Below are 17,761 nucleotides of genomic sequence, written 5' to 3' on the forward strand. Positions count from 1 at the left end.
TATGCTGCCGACTTAAAAATCATTATTTTTTAACGATCTATAATTTTATCGATCAGATCTATCGTAGACCTGCAGGAAATTATTATCAATGTAGAGAGCAAAACTTCAGTCTAAAGGTAATGTATTGTAAACAAAATGTTTGATAACCGTCTCGTTAAACATATATACCTAACATAAATTTGTTTGTTTGGTAAACATCATCATTGCAAAAAAGTAAGTAAAGTATACTAATATTATAAAAAGGTAAATTTTTTTTGTATCTCCAATCCAATTCTAGAAAAGTTACATTATTCCTGAGCTAAGTTATATTTTGATATAAGGTATTAATAAAATTTTAAATAATATCAGTCTCTTTATTAGAGGTTGGTCGCTAGTATTGAATAGAGAAGTTTTAATTTTAATTTTATGAAAGGTGAAAGGTGAGCCAGTATTATAACAGACACAAGGCTTCGGGCTTCGACTTTAGTAGTTAGGAGGCGCATTGTCGGTTAGGTATAGTTAAAGAGTTAATGTCTAGGGGCCTTGAAAACACTAACCATAAGTTTGTGTCGGCTTTTATTCTGTAATTATAAATTATACTGTATGTTGGTATATTGATTTACAATATATGTATGCTGTTAGAGAACGATTGAAACGAACTATTTGTTCCAGGAATTTCAATTCAAATTTTGAACGATGATTTACTTAAAATAATAAATTTAGACAATTTTAGCCCGATTTAAAGACCTACTAACGCCATCTATTAATAACAAAACAAAGTAATTCTAATGAGAGATTTATTTTTATTAATTCTAGAGATATAGACACGCGTATAACCGATGATTGCAGATTCCAAGGTAGCGCCACCGAATTGTCATGTGCTTAATTTGTGTTTATAATCCATTTCGTGTTTGGAGGTGAAGAAAAACCAGGCAAGTGCGTGTCGGACTCGCGTTCGACTGAGGGTTCCGTACTACTATACAATACTGAAAGATTTACCAGACAGATAGACAAACAGAGATTGATATGATTACTATACTTGTGCTACAAGATATTGCTTCTTGCAAAATTTCATGATTCTAGATCGACGGGGAGTACCCTATACGTTTTGATTCCCTTTAAAAATATATACGAAATAGACATAAATAGACATATCTTTATATTACGTAAACTAAGAGGTACAATTTTTTCATAGCTCCAAATGACCCGAGTATTTAGTATTAATCTCAGTCAGTTTATATATAAACATGTTCCTGAGAAAAAGGGTATTGACAGTCAGAAAAACGGACAGATTAACGACGAAGTATTTTATAAGGGTCCTTTTAGATGTACGCGGAACCCTTAAAACATGAGAAAATCTGCATATATTGGATGAAATTCTGCCACGTATGTAAACAACCCACGTTGGAGCAGCTCTTCTTAGAGATATTGCATATTAAATGCCGTTACTTTTTTTTTTAATACTTCATCATCATCTGCAGCAAAATTTATCCCGCTGTCTTATAGGTCTCCACTCTCTGTGCCACGTCATCTACCTTGGATGATTTAGATTGGGGATAATTGGCGATGCATTCGGTTTCAATGGGTATTTTTGTAAGACGACCTCCGTGGTCGAGTAGTGTGTACACCGGTTTTCATGGGTACGCCACTCCGAGGTCCCGGGTTCGATTCCCGGCCGAGTCGATGTAGAAAAAGTTCATTAGTTTTCTATGTTGTCTTGGGTCTGGATGTTTGTGGTACCGTCGTTACTTCTGATTTCCATAACACAAGTGCTTTAGCTACTTACATTGGGATCAGAGTAATGTATGTGATGTTGTCCAATATTTATTTATTATTTATTTTTTTAATAATAAAAAAAACATTGGACAGCTAGTTTACATATATATTTTCAAATTTTATCTTTATATCAAAGCCAATAGACAAATAATAATATACAATATCAATATTGTTACTGTTACCTGTTTCATTTGAAAATAAAAATAACAGCCGTGTTTTATGTTGTATTGTTCTATAAATACAATTTCTTTGTCTCTGGGCAAATTGTCCAAGCGACACTGTCGCGTAGAAGCACGTACGTTCTGTTCTCAATTTTATAAAAATGAAAACGTCTTCAAGGTCTCGGCGAGAATGTACGAACTCCATCACTTCTGTTTAGCATAACGAAGCAATATTCCGAGCAGTTCACGTTCTTATATGAGAAGTTGTTTTGTTGAAGTTTTTAAGAACTACGTTTTGCATTGTAAAAATGCCATTTTCTAAATTTATTATGATTTCTATTGTTATTGCTTAAGAACGGAAATTGTTTTTAGATTTTAAGTTAACTTTAGCTTTTGGAATAATGATAAATATATATATAGTAATTTGCAATAATTAAAATAATCATAATTTACTTATTTTTACCATTTTTCACCCGCGGTTTTGGCCGCGTGGGGTGGTCGTAGGTTTTAGGTATCAAATTTTTTTATAAATAACATTAAAGCGTAACCGACGGTCACACAGTTACACGGTTATTACTTTCGAATTAATAATATTGGTATAGATTGTTTTTATTGAAATATAAAAGAAAATATATATTATATTAACTACGTAATAATATCTAATAATAATAGTCTAGAATAATAAAAGCATAGATTTAATTTTAAAACACAATTATACTAAACAATACTTTTTAGCTGATTAAAAAAAAAAAAGTTCCCAATTCGTCGGAATTTTTTTTTATGTATGTCCCCCATAGCATCGACTTCAAATTTTAATTAAAAATTAAGAATATTTAATTATTATTTGGTAGGTATTTAATTGGTTTTTTCGTGTAATACTCAAAATATGAGTTTATTTTAGTATTGGGTATTTAGTTTAAAATATACACATATAAATGTAACTTATAATATAACTATATATATTCCGAATAATATAAATTGTATAAAATAATAGCCGTGTATGGTATATGCCATCGATAACAATCAAAATCAACGCCACTTTCTTTTCGAATTTCCAAAAGCCTCATTGTAAAAAGCCTACGTCTGTATTTCTAACTTTAAAATGGCGAACTTCCATACAAAATTTCATCCCCAGTTTTACCTCCTTAAGGGATGAATTTACGTAAGCGCTTCTACAAGTTACCTTTATTCAACAATTCAATACTAAACCGATCGATTCCCATGTTTGAACATTGAAAAATTTCATCCTCAATTTCAACCTCTTTTGTGATGAATTTTCGGAAACGCTTTACCAGTGCACAACACAACAGCACCTAAAAATACGAAATTTGGTATTTAGGCTTTCCTTATGAGTAAACGACAGTTGTTACATCTTATTTGAATATCTATCCCCTAAGGGGATAAAAAGGGGAAAAAGTTATAGAAGTTCGTTATTTTTGAAATTCCAAATATGGAAATCACTCTGTAGGCAACGCAGCTTACCAAATAAATCTATTACTTAAGTATATTCGGCTGGTTTTTGTATAATGTTTCCGACGGGATATACCATCGGACACACAGCTAGTTAACATATAAGTACCCTTCGTTTTTTCAACCCGCATTAAACTCAGCCCATTGACGTGACAAGAGTTAACTTAATGTTCTTGTATAATAACATATATATTTTTAACAATAATATAAAGTTTAAATGTCAGTTAGATGATATGACTTTTATTGTAGTCGTTTACGTGACCTTTAAAAGTAACACAAAGCATGTTCAGTTTACATATGCACTCGTAGCTCGTAGCTCGTAGCGCTACGACTAATCGGCAGCAGAGCATGTTACAATTTCGTTTATACGCCCAATAGAACGGAATTCTTTTTTAGTAGTCGTTAACCCACTTTCAAGCTTATATCTTTCCAGTAATCCATACTTATGTATATTAAATTATTATAGTGTGGAGCTTAAAGCTCAATGATATCATACTTATCAATCATTCGTCTGAAAGATATTAATATATTTTTGTTTCTGAATTCTGATGGAAATGGTGAGACAAATTACTGATATAACATTTATTTAAATTTAATAAGCAGGCGGATCGGCAAATGGGCTACCTGATGTTTAGTGGTCACCACCGCCCATAGACATTGGTGCTGTTAGAAATATTAACAATCTAACTTCGCCCATGCGCCACCAACCTTAGGGACTATGATGTTATGACCCTTGTGCCTGTATTTACACAGGCTCACTCACCGTTCAAACCGGAACACAACAGTACCAAGTATTGCTGCTTGACGGCAGAATATCTGATGAGTGGGTGGTACATACCCAGACGGGTTTGCATAAAGCCCACCACCAAGATATTACTTGCATTTAGATAAAAGCTTAAATTCTACATTAATTGGATTACACATGCATATTTATTAAATTTCAATTTATTTTTACGTTTATGCTTTTACGTATGTATGTGCTCTAGTATTATTATATTTTATAATGTTATGAATATGTTTGAATACAGTGCATGCATTATTTTAATGTAACACAACAATATCATCACCCCTCTCCACCAGAAACTCCTCAATCACAAACGAATACAATGTAATTACACTGTCATATTCTAACACATATGTATTAGCCTTGGTTTATATTTGATACTTGATACCGCTTTTTTAAAATATCAAGACCAACATTCATAAATATTTTACAGTACAAAATTTTTAAAGGTAAACACAAAAATTCTATAGTATTAGAAATTTGATGATTTGTCAAAATTAGTACCTCCAAAATCTGGACTTCTTCATAACAACTGGATGACGTCCGGACGGAACCCTCCCTCAAAGATCTCCACAACAACCGTTCTTGCGCTACCTGTGACCCTTACAAGATCGTCGTTCCACCTTGGGGCGCAGCTTCTTTTGAGGCACTTAGTAAGGGACTATATCTGTTCTTTTAGTCATCTCTGGCAAAACACACAAGTCAAAGACTTTCGACTTAAGATCAGAAGATGTTATGTAGTTTCCATAACGCAGCTGATTTGGATTTGGTGATTGACCTCTTTCTCAAATTATACTTTTTTGATCTCGTAAATTATCCTAAGACATAAAAAGTTTCAAATCCGATTACGTATGTATGTAGTTATTTTATAAGTAATACAAATTCTGACCGACTTTTGATTCTTTCGAATCTTCCTTCGCTGTTAAATATCGCGTGATTATAACATTACTTGCTAAGAGCTTTTTTCTTAATATTGAGTTATCACCGGACATTTTGTCTTCATTAAAACTTGAAACATCGATTATTATGCCTTCGAAGTTTCAATTTAAAAATATATTGTTTTGAGTTCTTCGAACAATGATTCAAATAGAGTTTCCTAAGCTGAGTTTATGGCTGTACTATTATTTCTGGCCGTTTTACATCATTCAAGTTTTACCTTACATCATTATGTATATGGGAAAAACACAATTATCCTTGACATAATTATTAGTGGCGCCAGCGCCCATGTCTTGTGGTGCCAGTGAGACCACTGTTTACCTAAAAATAATTGTAAACGTCACCCCACCCGTGTGATTCAGTGGTGTCGTTGGCAATAAATGTCTTGTAAGCGTCATCAGGATTCAATGTAAGCACAAAACAAAATATTATTTCTTTCGTACAATTTATTTAAAGTTTACAATGTTTTATATACTCATCATTACATCACAGTTCCAAAATAAAATATCAATCAAACAGTTACAAAAGAGTAGCAGATTCACGACACCGATCTAATTCCACTGAACAAAAATATTATTTAAGACTGATTCTCCTAAGGATCCACCTCGATCCAGCATTCCGTCATTCGTACTATCAATGTGGCCACAGTACTGCGTTATTTCCAAAGAAACGCTGATATGTCATAACATATACTCTGGATTGGTCGTGAGGTCTGCAATATTATAACAATAACTTTGAGTGAGTTAATAAGATTTTACACGACGGTAAAAATAATACAAATTTTAAGCATCTATTTTAAATGTAAGCAATGAAATCTTTTCCAACGCTTCCTCCAATATTGGTTTAATATATTAACGTATTAAATAATTATGTATAAAGCAAAAATCGTATTCAGAAAAACTTAAGAATATATATAGAGATGTTACGCTTTTAGACGAGAAACCACTTTTGATTCCTGGCACTGTTCCAAGGTCTAACTATTTATCTGATCCAAGTTTGATACTTGACCAGTCGTCGCATATTGCCAGATCAGTAATTTTGCTTCATCTATCGTAATATTAATAATGCAAAAGTAATTCAATCTGTTACCTCTTAACGCTTAAGCCGCTGAATCCATTTAGATGAAATTCGGTATGGATATAGTTTGAGTCCCGAGTAAGGACATAGGCTTCTTTTTTAAATTAAAGTCACTCGAGAGGATAAAATTGGGGTTTAAATTGTTTTTGTGCTATAGGTAAAGTTTATATTATAGCTCAACTTGTTTGTAATAAATGGTTTATAGAAAAATCGATAAAAAATCATTTACGACAATTGTACCCAAATATTAAAATAGGGCTAGCTAAGATCCAAGGGATCAAACCCAGGCAAGCAACACTGAATTTTTATTTTCTTGAATTGTTTATATAATTCATCTAGAGCTCGGTGGTGAAGGAAAACGTCGGAAGGACAGCTCAATCGAATGAAAAAATGTGTATTCACCAACCCGAAATAAGGCCACGTGGAACATGCTCCATACCTTCTTCACAAAAAGAAAAGGCGGACTTAACCCAAACGTAGGACATTAACAGACTGTTCTTTTTTCCATATTACAAACAGTTTCATTAATTTCATGACAATAGATGAAACTAAGTTTAATGTTAGTAGTATTTTTATCGAAACTTGAATTCATTTATTATTCGGGTAAAATCGGAATAAATCTGAAACCAAGCGGGAATCGATCACTATCTAATATTGATAGCAGACGTCCTTGCTACCGAGTTGTAATGTCTCATGTTATGTTAGGTTGTAATGTCTAATATCTAATGTTAGAATTCTATTAACGAAATATTTCCATATCCCCAATACGGCTAGTCACCGCGGGATGATAGACTACAACCCCCAAAAGTTTATGGATAGTAACGCGAAGAAAATCCCACTCACTAAAAGTCTTAGCTAAATATAGCTACGCTTAACACAAGGTCACTAAAGTCTAAGGTCTGTTAGAATTAGATCAATCATTAGAAACAGTTAACTGGGATATTATAGGATTGAGCGAGATACGAAGAGCGGAGGAGAAAATTGAAGAACACAACAACTACCTACATATTATTTTATAAAAATGAAACAGCTGAATTATATGGAGTTGAATTTATAGCGAAAAAATAACTTAAAAAAAACACAATAGAATTCAAAGTAGTGTCTGACAGACTCGCCGTTTTGAATATTCGGCTCCCCGGTCACAAAGAAGCAACTTCAATTTTTCAGATATATGCTCCAACCGAGATCTTTATTTGTCATAAAGAAATAAAGAACGATTTTTAAAACAAACTTAACAAAATTATGACAAATTTGCATAACGAAATATTTATAAAGAAATAATATACAATCTATGTACATAAATAACCTTATTGCTTACCTCAGTGTCTTAATAATAAAACACGATTGCCTCGTTGGTCTAGTGGCTAGCATATAAAACCGCAGACTTCTTGGGCCTGAGGTCTTGGGCTCGAGTCCATTAAAAGTTACATAATATTTTTTATTTCTATAAAATCTCAGCCAGGAGTGTAGAAGATGAAATCATGTCCTTGCATACACATCACATTGTGTTCAGATTTTAAGAATGATTTATACTTGGTAGTAGGGCTTTGTGCAAGCCCGTCTGGGTAGGTACCACCCACTCATCAGAAATTCTACCGCCAAACAGAGTAGTTCTCAATATTGTTGTGTTCCGGTTTAAAGGGTGAGTGAGCCAGTGTAACTATAGGTACAAGAGACTTAACATCTTAGTTCCCAAGATTGGTGGCGCATAGGTGATGTAAGGAATGGTTGATATTTCTTACGGCGCCATTGTCTATGGGCGGTGATGACCACTTAACATTAGGTGGCCCATTTGCTAGCCAGCCTACCTACGTCATAAAAAAACCAAGCTACTAAAATTAAAGGCGATAATAATTCGTTAAAAATAAGCACCCAAAAGCCGTGATGGTCCAGTGGTTACAAAGCGTGAATCTTAACCGACGATGAAGACCTCCTCCTCAAAAAGGGAGATTGGCATTGTCAAATGCACTGTTTATTTACCTATTAGATATTCTACTGTTTTTTCTTTTCAGGTGATCCCAGCAATGTTTCACACTGCGAGTATTTGGTTGACACTGGCGCTTGCTGTTCAGCGGTATATCTACGTGTGTCATGCTCCCGTTGCCAGGACGTGGTATGTATCTATGGATCATTATTTTTTCTCACGACTTTCCCTGCGTTTTAGTGGTTAGTTGGCATAAAAAATTGGTAGGTATATCTGAGGACATCTTTAACATTGTAGCTAAGATTTTGTACACCTGGACTCTCTCATTTTGAAGTCTAGTGTATTTTTTTTTAATGTGAAAACAACACTATTGCCTCAAAAACAATTCAACATAAAAACAAATATAATAACAAAAATGGAAAAATCCATTGACGCGTTTTGGATGTAAGATTATTCTTATACTGTTATAAGAAAATAATAATTTGTAAATAATTTTATGAGTAACCCTTTTGGCTTTGTCATAGTTGGATGATTATTCAGAAGGCTTCGCTCGACTGTCATTCATTTTCGAAATACTTCGACAAAGTTTCCGCCTCATTCTCTTCCCGCGGTCTTTATAAATATTTGAGCGCTGATACTATTTTATTACGTTACATTCGTCTTTTAGATACGGTTTTTTCACACTTAACTGATCTAAAAGAAGACAAAAACAAAATAAACAACATTCGACAACGAATTGACACGATATCATTGATCGAGATAAATCAATGATACGCATTATGGATATGCGTAAAAAACAGCGTTACGAAAGTCGATAAAACTGTCATCGTAACTTAAAATGTATTTAAGTAGTTAAGTGTAATAGTGTTGTATAATAAATAAAGATATATTATTTAAAAACTCTTAGTGGTGCAAAATATAGCTGTTCTATTATCAAATCGCATGAAATACGTAACTTTAAGGTTTGTTTATCTTTATTTTTACTTCGATTGGAACAGGCTATACGTATATATTCGACATAAGCTTAACGCATTCCTATCTATAGATACTTACTTCGCCTGTTCGCCGTGCATCACAGTACCAATTAATTCCAAGAATTTACTGCGAATTCCATACATGACATCTTGATCATAGAGAATTCAATACAATTCAATAATTGTAATGATTTATATTGTTTAATCATACAGATACTAATACTATGTGGATGTTAGTTTATTTGTTTCATAATTTTTCGAATTCATATGTAGTATGTTAAGTGTATGTTAGATATGTTTTTTATTTTATATATGTATCTTGTTTTCTTTGACTATCTTGTATATCTAGTAACTGTCTTCTGAAGCCTTTTCAAAGGTCAGTATTATCACAATCATCAGCGAATTTCGTAGGACTCTTCCAAGGTGTACTAAAGCTTCCGGTTCGCTGCCTTCCGTATCCAGTCGCGACACTTTTAGATCCTTAATCGATCTGGATGTTTTGATATCACCCACTTAGGTATCACCCACTCATCAGATATACTACCGCCAAATAACAGTATTAAGTAATGTTGTTGTTCTGGTTTGAAGGGTGGTTGAGCCAGTGTAACCACAGGTACAAGAGACCTAACATATTAGCTCCCAAGGTCAGTGGCGGATTGGTTTTGTAAGAATAGTTAATATTTCTTGCTCACCATTGTCTATTAGCGGTGGTGACCACTTACCATCAGGTGGCCCATTTGCTCGTCTAACTAAATCATAAAAAAGTATACCCGCTTAACAGCCGAAAAAATATATATTTATAAGTCAAAAACTATTTGTAAACATGAGCGTTAACAGTGTAATTAATGTTTTACGAGCATGTTTTCGAATCGAAATAATTCTCATATCATCCAAATATTAGCTTTAATTCAACTAATGTGATTTTATTCGATGTATTTATTTAAATAACTATCGTATAGTCGGTAAAGTAGTAATGGATTGGGATGCCTCTTTATTTTTTTAAGACTCATACGAAACCATTCGCTTGTGTGCGTGTGTGTTCGAAGATTTCACTAAAACCTTCACGAATTTAATTTCAATAATGTATTTTGTAAATAAGTATGGTAGACTGCTTTTTTATATATATTTATATATGAGTTTTTGTTATGTAATTATTTAAATATTCTACCATTAGAATTGATAACATTAAGTGCTTAAATATATATACAAATATTAATTAAAATATTTACTGTACAAATCTTGACCGCGTGGAATGGAGGCAAGAATGTGGCATTTTCCTGTTGAATCGCAATTCCGATTCTCTGAGGTGAATAAGGCGAGGTGTTATACTTTTGATGAAGCTTTTTGTACCATTACTCCAAGGGCCAAGTGTTTCGACAGCAAATGGGACAAAATATATATATTATTCAGTATTTTAAAGTAAATTAATTTTAAAAATTAACTTTGTTAATTATAATTTATGTAATTTGTATAAGAAGAAGAACTATATTTTTTAGTGTGTCACTTACGTTACATAAGGCACTCCTTTGCAAAATTAATACTTCTAGATGAGTTCCGACTGCACGAAGTTAAGTCAACCAGTAATTTAAAAAAAAGTTAATTATGTTGTTTAATATGTGGCATTTAGTTGAGTATGTAAATTAAAAAAAATTACTGAACTGACTTGATTTATCGAAGCTTTAGCTTTAAAAATAAAAATAGGTTTTCAGTGTTCACATAGGCTTTTTTTATCTAGTATCGATTACAGTCTCATATTGTTCCCCACATGTGACGTCACTATGCTGAATTAATCTGTGACGGACAGCTGGTTCCAGGGAATTCGCTTAGAGTTTACTTATAAGGACTAAATACATGTTTTATCATAGGAACAATTTAGTTCCCAAGTTTGCACTGGTGTCATGGCGTCAACATCTTTGGTCGATAGTGGCTTACCATCAGTTAGCCCATTTACCTAAACCTATTTTATAAAATTAAACAACTTTATATGGTGTTAAGCGTTAACTTTATTGTAGTCACGTGATACTTTGTATATTTTAAATCGTTCTCTAATACATTATTTATTATAAATATTTTTAGTTATCAAGATACAACCCGAATCCTTTTTTCAAAATGATTTTTTTTTTCAAAATGATGCCTCAAAGTTCCTGTTTTATTTTTTCCTTATTAAGGGTGTACAGTGTATTTTAATTTACAGTCTGGTCCAATCGAAGAAATAATAAAGATAAGCGAATCTTAGATTTACGTGTTCCATACAATTTGCAAATAGATCGACTGTAGTGCACTACTGGTAGTTTTTGACTAACATCTCTTTATCCATAACACAAGACTATTCCACTTAAATACTTATATCCACTTTAATTGGCTTTTGTTATCTAATGGTTGCAATACGTAACTTGTTTTAAAACAAATAATGATATTTCTATCATTTTTTTAAGTTAATTATCATCCAGACAATATCTATAAAGGTCGGAGAACACACAAACATACCTATGTGCTTAACCGTGAACAAAAATAAAACACATTTATTTTACTAGTTTTCATAAGAAAAACATCGTAAACATGATTTCTAAATTACGTTCATACTGCAAAAAAACAGACGCGTCTAATCTTATTTATTTATCAAACCGTACTCTAAACATTATAACATGAACATACAGTTCAAAACATCCTTATGAATCAAACTATAAGTAAACTTCATTGCTTCATTAAATAAATAATGTAATCCTAGATGGCCCAGCGGTTAGAATGCGTGCATCTTGACCGATGTTTTCTGTCACATGTGTATCCACCAACCAACATTGGAGGAGCATGTGTTAAGCTCCAAACCTTCTCCTCAAAAGGGAGAGGATTCCGTAGCCCTACATTAGGACATTTTTACAGGCTGTAAATTTACTTTACTATAAATAATCTTAGGATGGTCACAAGTTTAAAAAACGATATTCTTCCAGATCCATATTGTTACCTTTTTCTGCGGGTATGGATTTGAAGAAAACAGTTTTTTTATATAACTATTTAATTGTAGAAACCAAAATTTATAAATCTTACAATAAGTTTTGTTACTTAATTTAGTTACGGCTATTGTACTATAGATAATTAAAAAAATAAATGCCAGCTAGATTCAGCGTGGGTCACTTGGGATAAAAGGAATGTTTGAAAATACAATGCATTATAATTTATCTTATTAAATATTAAAATTTAGGCGCCACTGACGATTCAAAGATCGTCTGTTTAATTATTTAGTACACCGTTCGCCAGGCCGGTGTAACTAAGTTTGTATAAAAAATTAAAGTGGGTACAACACCAAATATCCAGCTACGTGTGGATATTGTTTATATCTAAGGGAACAGGCATGCCATCCTTGGAGTTGCACCAGCAGCTATCTGGACACACTCAACCAGGAAACCGCAGCCGTCCACACTTAATATTTCAAATCCACATGGTGGGTAAAAAAAAAACCTCCTACAATACGAAATATAAAGATTCAATAATCAAGTAAATAACCAAGAGGTAAATACCTTTAACGAGGGATGTAAGCAGTAATTTACCTAAATTCTGGAGGTTTAAAGTCCTGCTTACTTTAAATGACGATTTCAACTCCGGAGAATCATTCCAATGGGTCAAAAATCACTGTAAATCACAAATTAAACATGACTACGACTTTCTGAATTACAAACCAACGCATTTAAGCTAAAACAAGAATTAAAGACTTACAATTTTTTAAAGTCGGTAGAAATATGTTGTATAAAGTTTTATCAAACTTCAAAACTCAACTATTAAGGTAACTTACCGATATATTCAATATATCGAATTTGAAGTTTGAATTCGGTGTTAAACCGAAGATGTAAAAATGCAAAAAGAACGAAATCGAAAGTTCTTGAAACTCTGAAAGATTGCGGGAGTGTGGCCAGTATAACCACCAAAATTAAATAGGAATTATATCCATATTTAAATCAAATAAATAATTATGGAATAATTATTTTATTTAATAAAAGCCAATTTAAGGCAAAATAAATCTGTCATAATAAATTTCCGACATTTTCAAACAAATACTAACCCTTAACTTGGATGACAGCTAATAAATTAATCTGAAACGATGCAAAATGACTTCCAACAAATACAACAAACGAATTAGATAATAAAATCTAATTTTATTAATTATTTCACTGTACTGATAAAATAAATATAATTTATAATTTATTTTATTATTATTAATAATAAATATAATTTATTTTATTATTTAAATTCAAAGAAAATGCCAAAATGATGTATTGCGCTAGCAATAATATGAGAAGTGGGAAATTGGTTAACGGCACGGATTTTAGCGAATTGACACTTTTGTGACTTTTTATATAATTTTAAAAAAAAGTTAAAATTGTAAAAATAATTTTTAATGTAACAATGTATTAACACTATTTTTACATTTATTTTGCCCAATAATCCGTGTTTCACCATACATGCCGTATTTATATCCAAATCTCGCCTATAATTCTAATTATTTTAAAAACAATTAGAATTATAACAAAACACTGCCGCCGCGTTCGATTTCTTGACATTCTTTTTCTTACCGGCCATTATCAGACTTTCGGCCAGTATTAATCGTGAAAAATTTAAATATTACATTACAACATATTCTAAAAATAATCAATCGACATATTATTCATTAAATTATAGTTATACAATGTGTAAAAAAATAACTCTAACAAAAATGTTACTTTAAACTGATAACAACTGTACCTTCAGAGTTTTTTGTTTAATGAAATCTTAAATTAAGACTCGAATAGTGATCGTTAGGTCTTGATTTAATTAAGATACATATATAAATAAAAACTTTATCGTGAAAACGTAATTGAACAAGCATTAAGCATTGTCGGGCGGATAGCGCTTTGCAAGTCTGTACACGAAATTGTACGTAATATCGAATACGCAAGTTTGGACAAGTAACAGTCGCTTGCCTTATTAAAATATTATCTGCTTAGTTAGGTACTTAAAACGATGTAGGTAGGCCCTTATAAAAACTATGCTTACATTTTTGCTCTTTACTATCAAAAGCAGATAAATTTTCGTGGACCCCCATTAACATCTTATGGACCCCCATTTTTTATTCACGCCTACGTAGACCCACAGCAAGTCTCCCGTGGACCAATGGGGGTCCACCTGGACCACTTTGGGAATCACTGGTCTAGAGGATCGGCATTGTGATTTAACGAAGAAATTCTGCTCGCAATCTTGCCAACATTCCACACCGTCGTGATTTGTACGGTAGCTATTTTAAAATTGTATTTGAACATCCTTAACACTTTAATGTAAATAATCATTAATGAATTTTAATAGATACTAAAAACCTTTTTTGTTTACATAGAATGTTTAAAAATATACAATCCGACGCTCCAAATTTAAAAATAAGATGAAGGCGAAGTGTTTATACGTATTCTGAACAGATCTACTCAAAATGAAATAAAACCTTCACTCGAGCTAAATTCTGACCACAGATAATAAATCTTGACGAACATCAAAGAAGATACCAATGTAATTGACCTCAAAATAATAAAAAACACGTTTAATTTTTATTTGTATATTCTGGATTCGTTTAATGCTTTACTGCACAGATAATTATTTACACAATAATCTTACAAAACGAACGGATCTTTGCCTGCATAAAAAAAAGATAAACATTTAACTATCTCAGTGTTAAGCGATTCGAACTTTTGTTATTGAAATAATTATACAAAAACGTTGTAAACCCGGTTAAGTAGCGTTGGAAACCCGAATCGAAGTCGCTTTCTTTACATCGTAGTTTCAATGAACATTGTCGTCCTGAACGCTATCAAAATACATTCAAACAAATTTAGTTATTTTTATTATTAATTTTACTTGGTGGATAGGCCTCTGTGCAAGCCCGTCTGGGTAGATACGACCCACTCATCAGATATTCTACAGCCAAACAACAGTCAGAATTGTTGTGTTCCGGTTTGAAGGGTGATTGAGCCAGTGTAACTACAGGCACAAGGGACATAACGTCTTAGTTTCCAAGGTCGGTAGCGCATTGGCGATGTAAGGAATGGTTAATATTTCTTACAGCGCCGTTGTCTATGGGCAGTGGTGACCACTTACCATCGGGTGGCCCACTTGGTCGACCGTCAACCGATACCATAAAACACACCATAAAATATTTCACCACGGACAAAGATTAATAGATTCATATTTAGACAACTCTTTTTTATATCACAAGTTTTAAATAACGCTTCGCGTATTTCACAGGACGATTGTAAAAAATATCATTTAAGACAGATAAGGAGTACGGTGTTAAAAGTTAAAAAGGGTTTTGAAATTAAAATGTTTTTGTCGTAAAGCTAAAGTGACTTGTAGAACATAACACATAAACATAATCAGCCTGTAAATTTCCCACCGCTGGGCTAAGGCCTCCTCTCCCGTTGAGGAGAAGGTATGGAGCATATTCCACCACGCTGCTCCAATGCGGGTTGGTGGAATACACATGTGGCAGAATTTCGTTGAAATTAGACACATGCAGGTTTCCTCACGATGTTTTCCTTCACCGCCGAGCACGAGATGAATTATAAACACAAATTAAGCACATGAAAATTCAGTGGTGCCTGCCTGGGTTTGAACCCGAAATCATCGGTTAAGATGGACGCGTTCTAACCACTGGGCCATCTCGACTTGTAGAAGTCGAGCATAATTAGTTAAAGACTACGTTGATATTTGAAATATTCTCTATTTTAACAATTTTTTTTTAAATATGAAGGCTGACCGATTTTCTCCTGATCTTACCATCAGGTCAAAATCAGTCAGCCATCACTGCCGATTCACATTGACACTGAGAATTATTCAAACCGGAACATAACAATTCTAAGGATTATTATTTCTCGCAATATGTCTCAGCAGAACTATCGAATCTATAAGATCAACATAGGATAATACATCAGATATTTTGTCTATCTGAATAAAGATTTATACAATTAAGTTTTACGATTCCTAATTTCAATGACCTCTTAAATAGTCTTGTTTTTACTTTAGTATGATATAAATTTAAATTTACCGTTTATATATTTACTATCAAGCAGCATTTCGTAGTATTACAGACATAACGGACATACTACCTTATTTCCGAAAGTGGTTGGCGCATTAAAGATACGAGGAAATATTAAAATTTCTTGCAGTACCAATGTGTATGGGAGTTGGTGACCACTTATCATCAGGTGATCACTATCCAGTCTGCACTAATATCTTGCCTTATAAATCTTACAAGCATAAATTAAGATTATATCTTCTCTGAAAATAGGTTCATCCATCTTACTCAAATCAAATAGCGCGCGCTTCCCCTACTTCCTGTTACACACTTCCGTCTTTTTACACGAAAACCCTCCAACAGATCGCAGATCGCAGGAAATCGAGAGGGACGTTATGCATCAACAACTTATAAATGAATAAAAAACCGTGTAACATTGACGTATCCGTAGTTTTCATAGGCGATATAGTTTAATAGCATTAAACGCGTCACGGAAACTTGCACGTTCATCGCGTCACTAGATATTCTACCCACCAAATAAATAAATGAAACGAACTTACTCTGCATTTTGATGTTTACTTAAATAAAATTAAATAAAAAATACATATTATATAATTTACGTAATGACATATTATGGTTTATTACAATAATGACAGCTTATAATCTCATGTTGGACAAATGTCGCCTCTGGTCTTGAGGAGCATTAATGTATAGTCCACTATGTTCAAAGAAGTTGTTCACGTGAAAATTCACTGATGCCTGGGATTGAACAAGCAATATTTTGGTTCGCGGTTTTGATATGGAATCTTTAATATGAATCATCTATTGAATAATACTAGATAAAAAAGCGTGGAGTTAATTCTTGTTGACTTCCAGGTAGGAGACATAACATAAATATATAATTGTATTTAACCAACATGACTGTATTTTTAGATGTTGAAAAAGACTTCCGAGTTTCTTGCCGGTTCTTCTCGGTAGAATTTACATTCCGAACCTGTGGTAGCTTTACTTAAAATAGTTTTTTAACGAATTCAAAAGTGCTTGTAAAATCCTTCTTGAATAAAGTATAATTTGATTTTGATTTTTTGATTGATGCACCTTTTTCAGACCGACACACATGCCGTGAAGACAAAAGGCTTTGCTCTCTCTTATGACCTTCGAATATCCCCTATACTTTGGTGCTGTATATTACTATAATAATAATATATATTTATTTAATTAACGGAACTTTATTTATTTATTGATTATCTTATTATTATTAATAATTTATTTCAATAACCATAAGTTTCGATATTACCTGTAAACCTCCTTGCTAAGTAAATGATACGTAATTTATTTATAATATTTTTTATTCTTTACTGAAGTATATAAGAAATACTTAGAACAAAAAGCGGATTTAGTCGATAAAGCCTTCTCTGTCAACATTAAGCTTAGCCGATATTCATGTCGACTTAAATTATATCTCCATGAAACAGGCTCTTTACAAATAAAAAATAATCAATAACGCACTGGTTTAAAAGCTGCCTAGCGATTTCACAAGCGAAAAAGTCACAGGTTCAATCCTGACTTCCTAGTACTAACTTTAAGTTTAATTGGAGGGGTAAATAGGAACATTCTTAATTCTTTATAAGGGGGCGCTGCAACTATTCTTAA

General features: G+C 32.7%; 1 protein-coding gene across 1 annotated transcript in view; it reads left to right on the forward strand.

Moving 5' to 3' along the window:
• The window catches only part of LOC113392003 (sex peptide receptor), a 185,188-nt gene that overhangs the window by 163,185 nt on the left and 4,242 nt on the right, over positions 1–17,761 (forward strand). The window contains exon 4 of the mRNA XM_026628196.2: positions 8,196–8,296. Coding sequence (XP_026483981.1) covers positions 8,196–8,296 — 101 coding nt within the window. The remainder of the gene's footprint in view (positions 1–8,195; positions 8,297–17,761) is intronic.

The sequence above is a fragment of the Vanessa tameamea genome, chromosome 27 (genome assembly GCF_037043105.1).
Source record: "Vanessa tameamea isolate UH-Manoa-2023 chromosome 27, ilVanTame1 primary haplotype, whole genome shotgun sequence".
In the NCBI taxonomy this organism is placed as follows: domain Eukaryota; kingdom Metazoa; phylum Arthropoda; class Insecta; order Lepidoptera; family Nymphalidae; genus Vanessa; species Vanessa tameamea.